The sequence below is a fragment of the Streptopelia decaocto genome (assembly GCF_964273445.1).
Source record: "Streptopelia decaocto genome assembly, chromosome: Z".
Lineage (NCBI taxonomy): Eukaryota > Metazoa > Chordata > Aves > Columbiformes > Columbidae > Streptopelia > Streptopelia decaocto.
The window spans coordinates 71,882,597-71,902,571 of record NC_138657.1 but is presented as its reverse complement, the minus strand read 5'-3'; the positions used below and the strand labels follow the sequence as shown (position 1 = coordinate 71,902,571).

The following is a 19,975-nucleotide window of genomic DNA, read 5'->3' as shown; positions in this document are numbered from 1 at the left end:
TCCCCAGAGGCACACCTGGAATAAGTGCCATCTGTAGGGCTGTATGATATGTTTTTCATGAATAAATAACTTTTCTGAGGAGTTACAGCATCTTGTTTACAAGAATGCCATTTGGCAGAGGAAGGAACTGCCCAGGTTTTCATTAGATGTTACCAGCATTGATGATAAACTCAACGTAACAGTGAAATCACTTCTCTTTGCAGACACATTGACAGAGATTGGCACTGATGGATGAGGATTTTCTTAGTGGGCAAGAACTGAGGAGCAGTTATCTGAGCAGCTTTGTTCCTTGAAGCGTATCAAGCCACTGGGTATTGCTCAGTGTTACTGACCTGCCCTCTTTAGAAGCCTGTGGCAGGGAGACTACGTGCCTAGATCAGTTAATGTTGTTGATCAAATGTGTATTTTTTTTAAAAAACAGAAGTGTCCGATGAAGGCTGAAAATACTGGATCAAGAAATGTTTGTGTTAGTGTGTTTTGAGACTACTTACTGATTTTTTTTTTTAATTCAGATTATAAAAATGTGTTTTGTTTTTTCTGCTTGGTCAACAGGCATGTAAACCTTAAGTTTCCAGACCCATTAGCCAAACAAACTTTATGACCAATTGTACAGAACAGCTGGCACATCCGTTGGGTACCGAGCGCTGGCTGAAGCTGTGTCCCTTGGTGGATTATTTGGTGTGGCCCACAGTGAAATCGCTTTGTTGCTTCTGGTGCGCAGTCATGTTCAATCTCTCTCTGTTGAAATACAGAGAATTTTGTACTCTTCCAGTCAGATTTGTACTCTAACGCTACTCATGGGATACTGACAGTGAGTGAAGCTTCCAGTCTTATGTCAGAAACTTTCCTTTACGGATGTGTTGCCCTTGCCTGCGCTTTTTTCCCCCTCCAAGAGTTGTGAATTTAATCAATTATCAAGAGCTTCTGTTTAGCTGCAAGGTCAATAATGTTCATTCTGTATTGATTTGTATTCAACAAACATAAAAGGCTGAGGAGCAGCGAGGGTTAGGTGATGGTTACGAATAGAGCAAATCAAGAGGTAGTCTGTGATTTCAGGGCAGAGTCTTTCAGCGTGAACACATTTCTGAAGCTGCCAAAGCTAAAGAAAAGGTATCTCATCTGAAAATTCACTTCTGGACTGCTCTTGTAATGGGCAGAGTGGTGGTGTCCAGTGTCCCTAGAACGGGTCTGTCTTTCCAGTGTTAACAGCTGTAAACTGTTTACTTCTGTAAAAGGGCACCTGCTACCTCTAGCAACAGATATAAAGACCTGTGAGTGAGGCTGATGTTAAGAGTCTTCTCTGCAAATACATGTGTCATACATGTTCCTGCTCCACAGAGTACTGACTTAAAAGGCAACAAATAAGCACATATCAAAGAAGGCAGCAAAGAAAACAAACTGAGTGGCATATGCAGGGGCAAAGGGCAATCTAATAATTCTGGTTTTACACCTTGGTTCATTACAGTTCAAAGGGTTTCGGGCTGGGGAGTGGTCATGGCAGGTGGGGTTAAGTGAGAAGGTGAACAACTGTTAAGATGAGGAAGCTTCTAATGATCAGTTGCAATCAAGGAGAGACAAAGATAATCTTTGAGAGGGCAGCTCTCCTGACATACCTGAGGCATTTCTGAGACACGTAATAGAGGGGAGGTTTAATTAGAGAAGAGCTTTCTCTTGGCCGTAAAGCCCAAATCTGACTAGTTTGTGACAGTTGAAGTGGATGGTAAAGTTTCGTGATATGGTAGATGCCCAATTCATAGCCAGAATTACAATAGGCTGGGGTTTTATTCCAAGTGGAGTAATAGGCAGTTGTGACTTTTTTAAAGAAAAAAGCAAAATTAGATGAATAAAAAGAAGCAAAGTGGAAGAAAAATTCCAGCACACCCCATGAAGCATCTCTAGGAGAAAAGACTGGAGAATTGTCTTGTTTGCTTTTGGCTTTCTCATTAAATTTTGGACTTATGTCCCCAGGCAAAAGTAATATTACACAACAGACAAATGATGTGGTAGGGAAAAGGAAAAAATATCTTTGTCATAACCACTGCAGAGAAAGTGTGTAAAAATCCATTATACTAGAGTGTAAGCGACTTGAAGCAAGACTTCCCATCACTGGGATTTGTCTTCCCTTTATGTTACTTCATTGGTCCTACAGCCTCAGTAAACCACTGTGGGGAAAGAAGAGCCATTTGCCAAACCTTCGACGTGCAAAGGTGATGCTGTAGTATTCACTGGACTTTGTTTAGCTATCTCTCACACAAAAACTGCTCAGATCCAGTTTTCTTTCTTATCTGGTGTATGCTCACCCCCACCCTGCTGATTGGACTCTACTTGTATAGACAGCTTGACATCAGTTGTGTTATCTTTTGCTTTGGCCAATATTATGGTGTCTTTGTGAGTATTTAGACTTGAAATCTAAAGGAGCACTTGGAGACCAAGCCAGCGCACTGCCTTCACCCCACACTGTGCAATCCGTTTCTTTAAATGGGTGGCTGCTGTAATCAAGGGTGAACCAGCTAGCAGAGCATTTGTGCTCTGAAATAGGTCTTGAAGTGGTGTCTACAGAAATGCCAGGTTTTATATTGGGTAATAGACTGGCAAGGAGTCAAGTTGTTGTGGCTGGCCTTGGGATGGTTATGTAAAGTTTTATCTGCAAACTGACTTGCTTGAAGGAAAATCATGCAAAGCTTGTTTATAATCTTTTTTTCCCCCCCTCCTTTTCTAACTTCTTGCAATCATAGGGCACACAGTTGATTTTCAGTGCTGCTAAGGAACTGGGACACTTGTCAAAGTTGAAGGTATTGTTCTGCATGGCTTGTGTTAACGTCCATGTGTGTAAGCACAGAAGTGTAGTAGCACATAGCATGTCTTGTGCTTCCCGTGGTGTGTCGCTGAATGCAATTGTAGAGAAATGTTTTTAAATGCATCAAATGTGCTTTTAAATGCATTCTGCTAACATTAGTATTGTGTTTAAATTAACTGTTAAATTTTACTGTAGTTTTAATCACCAAAGTAGTTTTTCTCTGCTGTATATACAGTGATTCGTTTGGTATATCAATTTAAAATGAAAAAAGTAGAGATCTTAGCATCTGGCCAGTTCCTCTTTACGCCCATCTATTAAAGGGAGTCCCTTATGTGATCCTGATAATGAGATTCGGTAGGAAAGATGATTGTGCTAGCTATTGATGAATTATATGAACTGTTACAAAAATAACTTGCTTATAGAAGAGAGCCTGTGTCTGTAAATTCCTTCTGCGTGGGCTCTCTTTACAGGCAAGCTGGCATTTAGCATGAAGGCTATGTTGATGTGTTTTGACAGTGCATGACGTGACAGTGCATGACATGAGCATTACTAAGTGCACGCCGCCTCATCATAAGCCAATCAAGCATTAATTCGCTGGTCATGACGGGAATGGTATGAAAATAGTGATGCCTTACAACATTCAACTTGCACTATGCTGTGGTTTGACGTGTGCTACAAAACAGATACTGTGCAAGAGGAGGTCTAAATCTGAAGTATCACGGTGCACAAATTGCACTGCATGGAAGATGGAGCCGAATGTGAACTCTGCCTCAGAGCGTGATCAGGGAAATCTTCCCACAGCAGAGAGCGTTCTTCTAAGTGATCAGTGCAATTTCAAAATGCATTCATCTTTTCTCATTATTTCTTCCTTTTGTATTGAGCACTTATTACAGCTGTCTTGGTACAATTATCTGCCATAGAATAGTTTGGGTTTGAAAGGACCTTTGAAGGTCACCTAGTCCAACCCCTCTGCCATGAGCATCTTCAACTAGATCAGGTTGCTCAGAGCCCTGTCCAGCCTGGCCTCGAATGTCTCCAGGGATGGGGCATCCACCACCTCTCTGGGCAACCTGGGCCCGTATTTTACCACCCTCACTGTAAAAAATTTCTTCATGTCTAACCTGAATCTCCCCTCTTTTGGTTCAAAACCATCACTCCTTGTTCTGTTACAACAGGCCCTGCTGAAAAATCTGTCCCAATCTTTCTTATAGGCCCATTTTAGGTACTGAAAGGCCACAGTAAGGTCTCCCTGGAGCCTTCTCTTCTCCATGCTGAACACCCCAACTCTCTCAGCCTGTCCTCACAGCAGAGCTGTTCCAGCCCTCGGATCATTTCTGTGGCTCCTCTGGCCCCTCTCCAACAGGTCCATGTCTGTCCTGTACTGAGGGCTCCAGAGCTGGACACAGGACTCCAGGTGGGGTCTCACCAGAGCGGAGCAGAGGGGCAGAATCACCTCCCTCCACCTGCTGGACACGCTCCTTGTGATGCAGCCCAAGATACAGTTGTCCTTCTGGGCTGTGAGTGCACGTTGCTGGCTCATGTCCAGTCTAGTTTCCCTTGGCGAGCAGGCACATTTTAGCAATCCTAATAAGTAATCTAGACATGCAGGTGTGTGAGTAGATGCACACACTTTTCTCCAGCCACATTTTGAGGCTGTTACATAGCAGTGAGCAGTGACATAACATAAACCCTCAGCTGTGGTTCCCCAGTGTAATAGCTGTCACTTGTGCTGAGGGATGGCCCCTTGCACTCCCACAGCCATCCTGTCCTTCCTGGTGACCTGGTGGCTCCCAAGGGTTGCGATACCTCCACTGTGCTCTGCACTGTGCTCCATGCCACTTCATGGGAGAAATGGGTAGAGAGGAGCTTTGTATCCAGCCTGGGAGGGTGGGAGCTGGACCACAGCCTCCAAATGTGACTCCATTTTCCTATGATATCCCCTTCCTCTTTCAAAAACATCTGTCTCCCAGCACTTGGAGGAAGAGAGGACATGCCTGCCATCTACGTGCCATCCTGTTGTCAAAGGGGGAGAGCTCTGAATTTGCTCCATTTCTCCTCCCAGGCCAGAAGGACAAGTCTGTGCACAGACACCTGTGAGTTCCTGTGGCTTGCTTGTGTTTTCAGGCATAGTCAGTGGCACTCACTGTTATCTTCTACTTCTTCCATATTTTCTCATTACTGGAATTTCTTAATATATGTGTATAAGGTGCCTTTTGGCGGGAGTGAGCTGGAAGCTTTGCCTGTTTCCATTCGCACGGGTGAGATGAAGGCCCTCAGCAGCAGCCTGTCGTTAGTTCAGTTACTGTAAACCTTAACTTCGGTAACTCTGGACTACATTTTTAGAAATGCGTGTAATCATGTAAATCAGGCAAACCTGGGCGTGTGTGTTCGAGGTTGCATATTTGCATATCCACATATAGGACTACAGCAGCACAAGTACACAGGATTCTACATGTGGCAAGAGAACCGTACGAAAGTGTGAAAGCGCTCTGCCACCTGAATTCTGAAAACCTTTTGTTCAGACAGATGGTGTGAATCAACACTGCATCCAAAAATTTCCAGAAGAGTAAAGATGTTACAAGAGTGTAAGTTGCTTGGGTCTATGTAAGCATCATGGATGTTTGTTGGGTTTTTTTTTGTCCTTTTGTTTTTGTGGGCACATAGAAGCTGATAGGGAAGGCACGAGTAAATGCCTCTTCAGATCACCTCTTCTATGTATTTTACAGTTCCACTAAAAGCCTTGGAAAATTATGGGATGAATTTTAAGCTTTGTCTTAAATAGAACAGGGGGAACAGAGTCCTAGTGAATCAGATAACTCATCTGAAAACTGAGACTGACAGACCTGACAAGCACAGGCTCTCATCCTGATGACAAGTCAATTTCACAGTGTATTTCATAATGCTCAGAAAACCAACCATAAAACTGGCACACTGGTGCCACATATTTGCCTTCCATTTATTACCAAACTCTTTGCTTACCAGCCAGCAGCTGGAGCAGGGAGCAGCTGCCTCTTCTCCCTTGTGCTCCCCCAGGGTAACCTGTGGAGAATACAAGGATGAGTATGAGAGACCGGGAAAAGAGGCTTTTTTCTTTAACTTCTTCTACTTGATGTTGCATAATTACTTGATGTAAATATTTGTGACTTGCTGCTGGCTGGCAATCTGAGAGGTGCGCAGTAGCACGCTGTGCAGTCCTGTATAGGAACAGTGTGGGATTTGCAGAAGGCAGGTGTGCAGGGGAATGGCAGCCGTGGGCTCCTCTGTGTGTAGGTGCAAGCATTACGAGTCCAGTCACTGCGTTATTTTTACATAACGTGTTGAAGTAAATGGCACCGGGAAACCCTCTTAGAAAGCTGTGACACGGTGTTCTGCATGGACACCAGCAGAGCGGCCACTCAGAGCAGGCTAAATGAACTCTTTAGGAGTTTAAAAGAAAAATCCTGACCACCTAGTTTCCGTCACAGTGTGGGGAATCTGGCAGGCAGACCCAAGAAGTCATTTCAACAGACACAAAAGTCACTCTTGCCTTGGCGACACAGCTACCCTGACTAAATTGGCCTCTCCCATGGACATGGCCTTGGGCTCTGGCTGATTGTGCATTTAATCTGACTGTCAGACAGAGAAAGAACGTTTTACCCTCTGTGTACTGAAGTGTGAAGCCACATCATCTTCAACTGAATTACTCATGAAGAAGAGGGAGGAGAGCTATTGCTCCCCTCAGGACAGCTTGTCACAGCAGAAGATGCTTTGCAGCTTACAGGCTGCTGTGCCGCGGCACGTCGCTTTGCAGACCAGGACCAGCCCGTGTGGGGGAAAGAGGCAACTTGATTCATGTCTCTAGTGCTCAAGAAAACACGATACAGCCTTGTCAGAGGTACTGGTGACTGGAGAGGCATCTTCTGCACAGTTTGGTGCAGCACTGTGCAAAGGTGCTGTCTCGGTGTCTGTGGGGAGCGTGGCAGACCCCTGGCACTGCGCCTAGACCACAGTGAGCCCTATCTCCATTGGGCAGAAGATGGATGGTGGTGGAAAACGTGTGGGAGCAGCACTAGACAATGTGAATCACAGAATCGTTTTGGTTGGAAGAGACCCTTAACATAACTGAGTCTGACCATAACCTAAATCTAGCACTAAACCATGTACCTAAGAGCATCATCTATACATGTTTTAAACACTTCCAGGATTGGTGACTCCACCACAAAATCACCGGGCTGTGACATAGCTTATAAGCATGAAATGCAGACATGATGCTGCACATTAGGCATGCTTTACTGAAAGACAATTTAGTGAACATCTCCTGGAAAGTGTCTCTCATCAGAGGCTGTGTCATGTTTAAGGTAGGGATAAGTAGCTTTTGCCTGATTTACCTGCGTCTGATGCACGAACGCTTCAGCATCCAGGCTGCAGCCAGCTGGCCTGACCCTCCAGCAGTTCAAACAGTTAGAATCTGGGTTTTGTTTTCCCTGAGACCAAGATTAAGCATCAGAGAGAAAGAGCTTAGTGAAACAGGAAAGTGTGATACATCCTTGTGGTCAGGCAGGAGTCTAACAGGGATACATTCCCACGCAAGAAAGGGAATCCGTTCCCAAGGGTACCCTGGTTCTTTGCTATTGAAGATGGTCGATCTTAATGGCAATGACTTCTTTTAGCAAAGGTATTTCCTAGAAAATGTTGCTTGTTTGTTTGTTTTTCTTCCTCTACACCAACAATATGATCAATTAAGGACCTTTGTAGATGGAAGAAAAAACAAAAACAAACCTACATCTAGCAACTTTGCCCAATATCTGCTTTTCAGAATTCCTTGTTTCAGGTGGTGTTTTGAGAGCTTTGTTGTGGCTGCTCTAGAATGACAGGGGTAGCAAGCAGACTCCTGTGAATCCTGTTTGGGTTTTCTGAGAGACAAACTGAGATTTTAAATTGTCACTTACCTCTGTCCAGTTCCTTTCCTATTTCTCTCTTCTGTGCCTGCAAGAAACAGAGACAGTGGCTTTATTTTTAAGTTAAGCTGTAATAAGTGACTCTGAGAGACTCCATTAAGCATTCCATAGACAGCTGAATAAATGCTGTGGCCATATTGACACAGCATGAATCCAGAGAAAGAGATGATACTGGGGACTCCCTTTCATTTAGTCTCTTACAGCTTGCTCATGTCAAATATAATGGTTGTTTGCAGGATCACATGGTGAGAGAAGAAACTAGGAGCCTCACTCCAAAGCAGTGTGCTGTTTTGGATCTGGCACTGGATACTATCAAAGTAAGTGATTCCTTTTCTGTCTCCTTCATCCCCTTGCTCCATCCCAAATAATCACAGAATGGTTTGGGTTGGAAGGGACCTCTGGAGATCATCCAGTCCAACCCACCTGCTAAAGCAGGTTCACCAGAGCAGATCACACAGGAATGTGTCCAGGTGGGTCTGAATGTCTCCAGAGAAGGAGACTCACAGCCTCTCTGGGCAGCCTGTTCCAGGGCTCTGGCACCCTCCTCACATTCAGATGGAACCTCCAGTGCTTCAGTCTGTGCCCGCTGCTCCTCATCCTGTTGTTCAACACCACTGAAAAGAGTCTGGTCCCATCCTCTTGGCACCCACCTTTGAGATATTTATAAACACTGATGAGATCCCCTTCTCAGCTTCTCTTTTCTAGGCTGAACAGACCCAGCTCTCTCAGTCTCTCCTCATAAGAAAGATGCTCCAGACACCTAAATCATCTTCACAGCTCCCTACTGGACTCCATCCAGTAATTCCTTGTCCTTCTTGAACTGAGGAGCCCAGAACTGGACTCAGAACTCCAGATGTGGCCTCACCAGGGCAGAGTAAGGGGGGAAGGACAACCTCCCCTGACCTGTTGGCCACCCTTTTACTAATGCACCAAAGGAATAGTATTTGGGAGGATAGTGCCTGCCCCATTCAGGAGATAGTAGGAGTCTCTCAGTGCTGTTACAACATTGAATGCACTAAGTGAGTGATACTGCCGTGTCTGTGTAAACCCAAATAGCCTCAGGTGGCTGGCGTGTGCTGGGAGCCAGCATGTTTGTATTTAAGTGCTTTGGAAGAGGAGAGTCATGAGCAGTTTGGTGCCAGTTGGTCTAAGAGCTGTATTTCCAGTACAGAAGCTATTTTGTTAATTTTTCCAGCTCTATCCCATCCACACACACAATAGCCCATAAACATTGTTTGCTGGTTGCAATTCTTTCTCAGTATTTTTCCTCTTCTTTTTTTTTTTACTTTTAGCAATATTTCCATGCTGGTGGAAACGGTCTGAAGAAAACCTTCTTGGAGAAGAGTCCTGACCTGCAATCGCTTCGATATGCTCTTTCTCTCTACACTCAGACCACAGACACTCTCATAAAAACCTTTGTCCAGACTCAGACCGCTCAGGGTAAGACTCTTTTGTGTTGTTGGCAAAGTTGAATGGAGCTATCTGCTCTGTTGGTAATTGCTCTGTCTTGTACTGCCAGCTCGTAGAATGCTTTTGGCAGTAACATTTCTGGAAACGTGACAGTTCAGGCTTTTGAAACTGGGAAGGAGAGAGAGGAGGTTATTTCCCACTCAAAAGCTACATTTTGAGTGCGCAAAAATATGTGGAACATAAGTCTTGAGGTGTTTGTGGTCTCTTTTTTTTTTTTTTCCCTGCAATCCTCATTCAACAGTCACGTTTCATGAATTAAAATGGGTAGTTGTCTTAAAAGGAGTGAAACTTGAAGGTACCGAGGCTTGCATGTCGATGAGAGAGACCATTTCAGCAGGACACCACGCAGAAACGGGTCAGTGCCTGTGTCACCGGCCAGCTGCCAGCACCCCGTGCAAGCCTGGGGCTGATTGACAGCAGTGTGACGAGAGCCTGTAAAGGGAAAGATCTTGTAGGAGGGTAAACAAAAGCACTGTTCTGTCTGCAGCCAGTAGCAGGGTATGTGCGAGCTAGATTATTTCAAACCACGACAACGTATTAGTAAGCTGCTGGGATGTGTCACTGGATCTCTCTCGGCAAGGCACAATAGTGATGCTGTTTCATTGATTTGGAAGGGATAAATAGTTAATTGTCTCTGTCTTTCATTGATTTCATGCAAACATCTCCAGATTGTTGTACAGAACAATTTGGTCTATAGTCAGGAAGCTTCACTGACTGACTGAGAATCTCACTAATCTCAGAGAGAGGGGACAGATGCTATTAGAGGTTAGATCAAACCTGAAACTGATGTTTTAAGTTTTTAGGCTGTTTAAATACAAGCCTTTGGTGTTGGGCTGCTGCATCTCAGCAGCAAAAGTCATACAACTCCATGGGGTGTCTTTCTGAGACCTTTTTCCTTTAATCCTTTCAAGCTCTATGAGAGCTGGCGGTCCCTCAGACTGTATTCACAGTCAGAGTGAATCAGTCAGTCTCAACTGCGTCAGTATATTGTCACACCGAGCCCTGAAATGAAGGGGATAGCACTCCCTAGTTAACACACCGTTCCCTCCTGCGCAAGTGAGACAGCTTGATACTGAGATTCCCCAAACACTGCAGAAATCACCGAGAATTCTTGAGCAGAACAAAGTTATTTTTTAAAGTTTTAAACTGAAAAGTTGAATGTAGTTTTGGGGGACTGAATCATCCATGCCTTTAGCAGCATGATATATTCTTGCTTAGGTTGACATATACTGCGTCATAAAATACACTGCATTAACAAAAGAGTCAGTACATGCATTTGAGAGCGTGGTCCTATAGTTGTGTCCCAGCAGAGCAACGATGACATCCAGTGGCCAGACAGGTCAAAGTCTGCTGCATCTGCAAGGGACTCCGGGGGCTTGGCTGTTGCTGTTGGAGTCATACAAACACTCTTTAATTGGGAACTTGTGTGTACAGTGTGTTTTCAAGCTTTGCTGTTCTATGGCAAATGTTTCCCATTATATATCTGCAACAGTTTCCCATTATATATCCAAAATATGAACTGAATCTATTTTTTTTTTAATGTGGGTGCTATTAAGTTGTTGTGATGAGCCAAGATATAAGGATGTGTGCAGCACTGTTGTTCTACACTTCATGCTACAGGCAGGAGTGTTTAAAATTAGAGGAAGGCAATGCTCCATTGAAGTTGTGAAGTGGCAAGTTCGAAGGTGATATGAGGAAGGAGCTGCATGCAATGCATGATTTGATTGTCAGAGTCCACGGAGGGTGTGATTGTAAAATTCCACTGAGGCTGAGTGTTTTGGAGACACACAAAGAGAATTGAACATGATCTGAGAGGAGCAGGATATATAGAGTTGCCACAAAAGTGTGTGTGTTATTTTTTTTTTTTTTTTTTTTCAGAAGCTTAGAAATATTTAAGCTCTAGTTTTAGGACATAACATGCACTTGTTTTGAGGTCATGGGCTGTATCTCACAGCTGACTGATGACATTTATTTGTGTCTCATCTAAGCCACTTTAGGAGACAGGTACTGGACATGGTGGGCCACTGAGCTGGTCCAAATCAGCATCTTCTGCGTTTTGAGAGTTTTTGACCCTGTTTTGGGAATGCCACCTAATATCTGTAGGATCCATGATGGAGTATGTCTGAGAAAGGCATGACTTGGTGCTGAGATTGGGGATAAGAAAGGGTATGGCTTGCATACACTTCTCAGTATCCCTCGTTGATCAATCGGTTTGGAGATCTGCACATGCATTGGAGGGACAGGAGGGACAACACCAGTATTTACAGCCGACATCTGCTACCAGGGCACTATGACTGATGTTTGCATAAGTCAAGCTTCCCACAGCCCTACAGGAGGAAGCGGCTGCATGCACAGCTATTTAAATGCTGGCTGTTTGCCTTTCTTACTTTGCTGCTCAATGGTTGCATCTTCCATTTTGTGAGGTATCTATTGTGCTCATTTCCTTGCTGAGCAGGCTTCTATACCACTCTGCTGTTGAATGTTTGCTCTGTGAAGCTGGATCAGGGCTTGCAGTTTAGTTATGCCAGCACAAATTCTGTTCTTCTTTTAACCCAGACAACCCTTTTCTTTCAGACAGCCTTGTTCTCCAAAGCCTGTGTTGGTGCAGAAGATCTAAGAAGATATTTTTGTTTATTAAGAGCTAGAATATTTGTCTTGTATTTATTTAAGTGACACCGCTAATTGGATTGTAATTCACACTCTTCTCTCTTTATCCTGCTTGCTTCTTGCCTTTTGAATTCATGTCTCAGTGCATGATGGGAAAGGTATTAGGTTTACCGCTAATGAGGATGTTCTTCCTGATAAGGGTATGTTCAAGACTAATGTTGTTACCATAACAACATTAGCCAACTGCCTTGCTTTTGAAGTCACCTTGCCCATGCTCAGAAACCTTTTCCAGAGACCCGTTCCCCGTAGCTCCCTGTAGACGTGAGCTCGCACCGAATGCTTGCATCCTGCAGACGGAGCCTCGGGTTGTGCGGTGTAGAAGCCTGTCCCCTGCCTGAGAGCCTGTCCCCAGCCTTGAGATTGACTCACGGCCTGTGAAAGCTGTCTCAAAAACTGTTTCTTGAGAGATGCTACAGACTTGTTCCCCGACCCTTTACCGTGGGCTATGTATGGCTGGTTTAAGTCCTAGACTTGCATGCGTATGGTCTGCTGAGATGGGCTACAGTAATACATGGTAATGTCTGATATGCATTCAAGGTTATGGCCGAGCTTGAAACATCTGGCTTGAAGGGGGATAGCTAAACATCTTGGTGCTCTGGAGAGCCCTAAAAATTAAGTCTTGTTCTGTTTCATCTCTCGATTTATTTTCTGCTGTACAAAGTCTTTTTGTTATCTTAGGTGAAATACGTCTGTAAAACGTTGCACAAGCTCAGTTCTGCAGTTTCACCTTCCAGTATCACAATACAAATGAGACTTCTATGTCACAATTTAAATCTGCTTGTCACTAGATGTGCAAGTATGTGTATATATACAGTTATACATGATCAGAATATTTTTCACTGGCCATCTACAAAGTGGCGTTTTTAGTTTCCGAACATTTAACTTAATGGAACAATATTTTTGTATGAAAAGACAAGAATGAAGATAGAAAATATCTAAATTTTGTCTCCCTCAAAGGTGATGAGATGGTTCTGCTGTCATTCCTCTAAAGCATCAGTGTCTCCTTTAACACCTATTAATCGCACTGAAGATCAGTAAAATGAAGACCTGAGTGTTTGACAGCTGATATTTTCGCCAGTGTGGCTTGATAAAGTAGTTATGTGCTGTTGGTAAACTTGTCTGTTCCTACGGAAAATGCCAACAGTGTAAGTGACATATCCACACCATCAGGTGTGTCAGGTCAATAATTAAGCCTACCGATTTTAAAAGTCTGTGCTTATGTACAGAAAAGAAGGCACGCTGCCCTTCTAAGCAGGGAGAGAACAGTACATTCAGGATCACGTACGAATGTTACAGCCTAGGGGCTGTTTACTGTGCTCAGATCAAGAATGAGATTCTACCCTAAGATAATAATTTGAGGTTCTCTTATGTTTGCTCAGATACTTTTACTTGTATATTAATGTGACTTTCACTGCCTACGGTTCTGTGCCATGTAATTCTCTTCAGAGATTGCACAGATTAGCTCTCAACCTCTTGGTTTTTAAATGTTAAATGTGTGGTTTTGCAGCCTGCAGACTGTTCTTGTGAAAGTTGACATGTTAGATCTACCTAACAAAATGTTTGTTTAATGATACTTTCACGCTCTTTATCTTGAATTTCAAACACTTCAATTCTTTCACTTATTTAGTGCGTCAGCCCCAAAATTGACAAAATAACACTGCTGTTCGTAGGTACCCAATTACTCTGTAGGTACCTCAATTGCAACAGCATTGCTAATTGTCAACCTGAGATGAGACAGTTATCAAAAAGGACGTAAAGTCAATCTGGCTGTCTTATCAAAGACTTCATTTTCATTTTGCAAAGCAGTCTTTTTCTGTAATTTACGTGACATCTTGACTTTCCTACTCAGAAAAATGTCATTTCCACATATTGCATAAAAATTATGATTAAAAGTTAAGAAGTTGAAAACATCTTAGTACTCGAACTGTAAAGTTCATCTCCCTCTGTTACAACACATTATCTTTTCCTCTGTGAAGCTACACCTTGTTTTCTCCCTGGCTAATTGATGAAGGGCAATAAGTATGCCAGTCGTGAGTGCTTCTCTCTCATCATTTTTGGTGCACAACAGTGAAGGGCTTCTCATTATCCTCCGGAGGGAAGGAGATAGGCAGTCAGGATGACAACTTTTATCTGATGTACAACATGGAAAAAGCTTCTTGGAGGGTGAGACTACACTGTGGCTCAGTGCAAATCATTAACATCTTTGTCTTTTTTTTGGCTTTGTTTTTTGTTTGGTGTTTTGTTTGGGTTTTTTGGGTTGTGGTTTGTTTGTTTGTTTTGGTTTTTTTTGGTGGTGTTTCTTTGTTTTTTTGTGTCCTCCCTTCTTCCCTGCACAGACAGGAATGCCGATGCCCACCACTGGAATGCCTGCATGTGCACACAATAGCTTGGCAGGAATCTCTGAAAAATCCTTGCTGTCTGTGAGAATCTGTCGTCAAGTTTTAGATCTCTTAAATTCTTTTAAAATTCTTACCAGTATTCTCAACAGGATGCGAACTTTATGGTGGAGTGTAAAGAAAACCAACAAAGTTAGTGTTTATGCGTGTTGGGCATGCAAGCCTGATGTTATTTTGCATTGATGTTACATTATGGATGTTGACTGAAAAGCTGGCTATGGAAGGTGTACTGTGAAAACACTGTCGTGCTGAGGCCATAAACTAAAGACAGGTGCCAATAAACTGTAATTCATGTGTCCACGGGGGGGGTGTCGATTTTCTTCCAACAGGCTCTGGTGTGGACGATCCTGTGGGTGAAGTGTCCATACAGATCGACCTGTACACCCACCCAGGGACTGGTGAACACAAGGTCACGGTGAAAGGTACGGCAAAGCACGCGGTACCGCTCAGGCTCTGCGACTGTGTCGAGGCAAACCTCCAGTTGGCAGTCCTTATATCTGTGTGTTAGCTCATGGGACGTGAACCCAGAATTCTTCCCTCTGTTTCACATCAGGAACATGTAGAGAAACAGCTAACGAGCTCGTCCAGTCCAGACAGTGACACAGCGATGTGCAGTCCTGTTGTTTATTGGCAGTGGTACACAGAGTAAACAAAAATCGGATGATGGCTCTCGCCAGGCGCCACAGTTCAGCCTGTGCTGCAGAGAACAGGGCAGCGTGACAGGGCCGCGTTGTGAAACTGCTCAGTGTAAACCGAGACATCACAGAGCCAGCAAGAGTTCAGAGGCTCCTCTCCCCCATCCCGAAGGCCACGTTGGTCCCTGAAGAGCTGCTCTGAAAATAACCATAGCAGTGATTCATCTCAGGCTTCCTCTTCCTCGGTCTCATTTGCTCATAGACAGCATGTTTAACTACTTTAATTTCCTCTAAAGATATATACAAACAGCTCTTCAGGCCTCTCTTCCCTTGGCTAAATCTACACCGCAATACGAAAGCTGATTTTCAGAGCTATTTCCTGTGCTTTAGTCTGCTCCCTGCAGTGACCTGGGAGAATGAGAATTAAAGAGCTAATACTTCTGGGTTCTGGAACCACCCACAGCTTATGGGCTTTGTTTGTCTTACCTGCAGTCTCATTTTCCTTTTCAACAGAGACCTTTATAGAGGTCCCCAAAATGTCCCCCCTTTTTTTTCCCCTCATCCCACACATGACGTAGAGTTAAGCACTGAACTGGCAGGTCAGTCTGCCCAGAGATGCATGAATACTGGTTTGGGGTTTTTTTTGGACCAACTTTTGCATATGGCAAAAACTATGTGCTGTCCAAAACATTAAATTCCCTTTACAGAACTTAAGCTAGAGCGAAAAAACATATCTTTCTGTTGCAAAGAAGTCCTGCTCATGTGTGTTAAGAAACTCGCGTGCTCTGAGTTGGACTTTGTCCTCTGAAACCAGACACTGATAGCAGAACGGAAAGGTGTCCAGAGCACTGTGAACAAATGAGTATTTACTGTAAAACAGGTTGTGACTCTCTTTTCCAGTTGTGGCAGCCAATGACCTGAAGTGGCAAACGTCCGGCATGTTCCGTCCATTCGTTGAAATCACCATGATCGGGCCCCATCAGAGTGACAAGAAGAGGAAGTTCACAACCAAGTCGAAGAGCAACAACTGGGCTCCCAAATACAATGAAACCTTTCACTTGTAAGTGTGAAAAATAGCCGGGAGGTCTGACATGGCAAGTGCAGATGCAGAAGAGACACCAACACCCTGCTCGGGGCCCAAAAGAGTGTGGGAACCAGTGGCTTGGCCAAGTGTTTGGAGTCTTGGCAGGAAAAGCTTTTATGGGAGCTTTTGCTCTGGGTGGGATGCTGAGGTCTGTTCTGTACCAGCAGTGTCCTTTGGCTACCTTCTGAAACACGTTTTGTCCTATCAACGTATTTTACTGTGCTCCATTGTTTTAATGAACTTTGCATCTTTTATTGATAGAGGCTGAAAGTTCCTTACTTATTTGTAGTTCTTTTAATCTTTGTGTGTGTTTTTATCGCAACTTGACCTGTAGGACATGCTTTCTGAACTTGTTTCCAAGGAGACAGCCCTTGCAGCTGGTAGTAAGTTGCACTGCTGAAATTGCTGTCTTTCTCAACGCCGAGTATTGATCTCTTCTTATTTGTCTTTCGTTATTACAAAGGCATCTTCCTTCTCGGAAGGCTCAACAAAGGGAGCTACAGACTAGTGCTCACCCAGCTGTGCAGTAAGAATGAAAGAAGATACGACCAGCAAAAGACTATAAATGTACTGGGGGAGAGGAACTGTCCATGCAGTTTCTCTTTAGTGTGAGAAAAGGCAGGCTTTTCCTCTAAGTAAAGGGATTTTGTCCCTTTAAAAAATTATTTTAATTTTAGAAATATCAGAAAGGTTGGGGATGTATTTTTATTATCTTTTTCTTTAATGGAAGATTGTGAATCTTTAACAAAGACTTCATCCAATTAAAATATTCATTACTGAAATGTAGCAACCCTGAACAGAAGCAGAAATATTTAAAGTCATCTGAGTTGAAAACGTATTAGAATCGATTTAATATTCCCTGCTCCTATTATTTGACAATTTAACACACACACACATGCAAAGGCAACTTCATAAGTGTTTGTTTTTTTCAAGTAGCCAGGTTGTCTTTATCAGCTGTAAATGCCCATACACTGCAGGTTTTACTTTTCTCTCTCTGACCAGGGTTATCTGTAGAAAGGATTTTTCTGTGTCTCATCTAAGCTCTGCAGTCAGCTACTGACACCTTTATTTTGCAGAGGATTTTATACCTTCTGAGAAACTGCAGGTTAACCTCTGTGTGTTTTTCAGCATCCTGGGGAATGAGGACGGCCCCGACGCCTACGAGCTCCAAGTCTGCGTGAAGGATTACTGCTTTGCCCGGGAGGACCGGGTGCTGGGGATAGCGGTGATGCAGCTCAGAGACATCGCAGACAAAGGAAGCTGCGCTTGCTGGTGCCCCCTCGGGCGCAGGATTCACATGGATGAGACTGGACTTACAGTCCTGAGGATTCTCTCTCAAAGAACCAACGATGAAGTCGCTAAAGAATTTGTGAAGTTGAAATCCGAGTCCCGCTCCATGGAGGAGGGCACCTAAGCTCAGCTGTGTAATGTTCCCTTTCCTCTTCTGCCTTGTGCCAATATGTGCAAGTGTTCAACAATTCTCTTTTATTAATTACAAAGTTTTTTTTTTTTCATGTTGTCTTTGTGAGCTCCGATAGCGCACGTGTGCTGTACAGGAAACAAATCCATCAATCTGATGTGAATTATTTATTTTTTAGTAGCTGGGTAAGACACCATAGAGAAGGAGACAATCTCTTCTTATTTAAGATGCAAATTCTGCTTTGTGTATATAAATTATTTTATATTGGAGGCTGGATATGCTGGGTTTTGTTGATATGCAGCACTGTGATTTTATCCTCTGAAGCTGGCAGGCGTTAAAAAGGTTCTACATAATCACCCTGTGATAAAAACACACAACTGTGTGGGAATTGGGAGAATAAGAATGATTTGGGGGTTTGGCAAAGCACAGTTGTCTCCCATTGAAACCCTGTACTGTGGAGCTGCCAGGGCATATTCTTGCACAGATTATACCAGTGTCCCAACGTGATCTGCAGATACCGAACGTCTGCTCACGCCAGTTGCAGGTTGCTCTGAAGATGCACTCGGGACGGATGTCTGGCCGCGGATGTGCTGCTGGGAGCATGGGCGAGAGCCGTGGGACCGGAGATCTCGTACCCAGGAGCTGCGAGGGCAGCACACCGGAGCAGCCCGCAGCTGCCCCGCTGCCCTAATTAGATGGTGTGCCTCGGAGAACATGTTAATGAATCCCCACGTGCTGCTGAGAATCCGGCATCGCTGTGGGTGCTGTAAGCTGCTGAACTCCACCAGTCACGCTTTGGCTACTGTGACCAGCACAGTAAGGAAGGGAACAACGTTAGAGCCATGACAAATAGCATGGCTGCTGTATACTTATTTTCCACTTCAGTAGGTTTTTTTTTTTTTTTAGCTTTTTGACATAGGATTAGATAATTTATTACTTGCAGGCTCTCTGTAGCATTTTGTTACCCTGGAGTAGCTGAGACTATTCCTCACAATGAACCCAGACATGGTGGCTCGCCTCGGGGGGAGCAAATCCTCCCCCTGGGCAAGCGCTCGGTCTGGAGCGCTGGTCAAGGGGCAGCAGGTCCCGCCAGTTCTGATCATGAAGTCGCTCTTGGCCGTGCTGTGGTTGATCCTTGCTGATTGTCACTAATCTGTGATTTAATGATACCATTGAAAATATTTTTTGCACTGTCTTAAAGAAGCGTCCTGGTTTTGTTTTCTTGCGAAACAGAACGCTGTCCTGAGCAAAGTAGATTGCAGGGAGGTCAGAATTTCTGACTGAAAATTCATGAGCAGGAAGGTCTAGAGTAATGATTGCATCTGAGGTATGTTTGTTGGAGGGTCTTAATTCTTTTGGGGATATTTTTGCTATTTCCAGCTACCCTTGTACTCTGGAAAGTGCAGCTGGAACAAGCCAGTCCTTGCCCATAAAGTACTGTAATGCTGTCAATAAATTCAAGGACTGCATATTGAATGACTTTTTTTTTCTATCTTCTCTGACACTTGTATAGCTGTATGATACAACTCCTGTATTACATGGGCTTGCTCGTAACGTTCTGAGACGGCACATCTGCTTTGTTCTTGTCCATGGTGTATTATAGTAATGCTCTTCAAGACTCCACGCTCTTTGTCATGATTTTGAATCATTGTACGTGCCATTGTTATGAGAACTGTTAGTACAGTCTTTAATAAACTCTTTTAGCAGCATTTGGAGTTGTCTGTTGAAGCGTGACTCTAATTGGGTTTGCTAAATCACGTAGGATGGAATCACTACTGCATCTTTGCAATTTACTCTTGTTTAGTATGTAGATATTTCCTTGGTGCTGTAGGTGCCCAGCAAGGGGTATGAGTCAGACATTTCCCCCTCGTCCGTGGCGCCTCTGTCTTTGACGTCTTTCCATGAAGTTCTTGGCTTCTGATAACACACTGAGACACAATAACTTATTTTTTTCTCCCATTTGGCCTTTAAGTCAAGTTTTATGTGTGCTCAGGTAGCCTTCTGAACAGAGAGACTCGGGCAGGCAGTAAGGTACTTTGCAGATAACACGTGAAGAAAAATAATTATATACCAAACTTGATTCATAACTTTGAGTCTGATATGAGCATTAATAATCTGTAGACGGTATTGACAAGAGATGAGAGAATAAACCTTGATGCCAAATAAATTATTCCCCCTCCTCATTTTTTGGGGGGTGCTGCCAATTTCCAACAGACAAGGTCAAATAACTCAGAAACTCGTATTTCATGATAATGCAGGTCTCTGAATTTTTGTGATCCGAGATGTCATTTTTTCCTTAGGTAACATATGCTTATCAATGCGAGTAACTCTGGTAACTGACAGTATGGCTCGCAGCTGTATTTCTGTTTCTGGCTTCATCATGGGGAAGTTACTGAGTTTGATGGCATATCCCATGGGATGTGTTGATTAAAGCCTGACTCCAAAGCCCCACTCCAGTACTAAGGTAGATGGTGCACAGGTTTCTAACCCATCAATGTGCTTGCTTGTCATCACTTCAGCGAGTGCTGCAGTGGAGAGGAGCCAATAAAGAACTATTTAAAGGAAAAGC

The 19,975-nt window shown here is 43.7% G+C and overlaps 1 protein-coding gene across 7 annotated transcripts in view; it reads left to right on the top strand.

Annotated features, from left to right (window-relative positions):
• Positions 1 to 19,218, top strand: part of LOC309450982 (protein unc-13 homolog B) — a 225,342-nt gene extending 206,124 nt beyond the window's left edge. For 2 of the 7 annotated variants that reach the window (XM_082074277.1, XM_082074281.1), the window contains 7 exons: positions 2,736 to 2,792; positions 7,971 to 8,051; positions 9,027 to 9,174; positions 11,955 to 12,011; positions 14,597 to 14,689; positions 15,803 to 15,962; positions 17,115 to 19,218. In XM_082074277.1, coding sequence (XP_081930403.1) covers positions 2,736 to 2,792; positions 7,971 to 8,051; positions 9,027 to 9,174; positions 11,955 to 12,011; positions 14,597 to 14,689; positions 15,803 to 15,962; positions 17,115 to 17,400 — 882 coding nt within the window. In that variant the 3' untranslated portion in view covers positions 17,401 to 19,218. Of the gene's footprint in view, positions 1 to 2,735; positions 2,793 to 5,319; positions 5,383 to 7,970; positions 8,052 to 9,026; positions 9,175 to 11,954; positions 12,012 to 14,596; positions 14,690 to 15,802; positions 15,963 to 17,114 lie in introns of those variants that run through there. The other 5 variants (XM_082074278.1, XM_082074283.1, XM_082074279.1 and 2 more) reach the window with 4 other exon arrangements.
• The last annotated feature ends 757 nt before the right edge of the window (positions 19,219 to 19,975 follow it).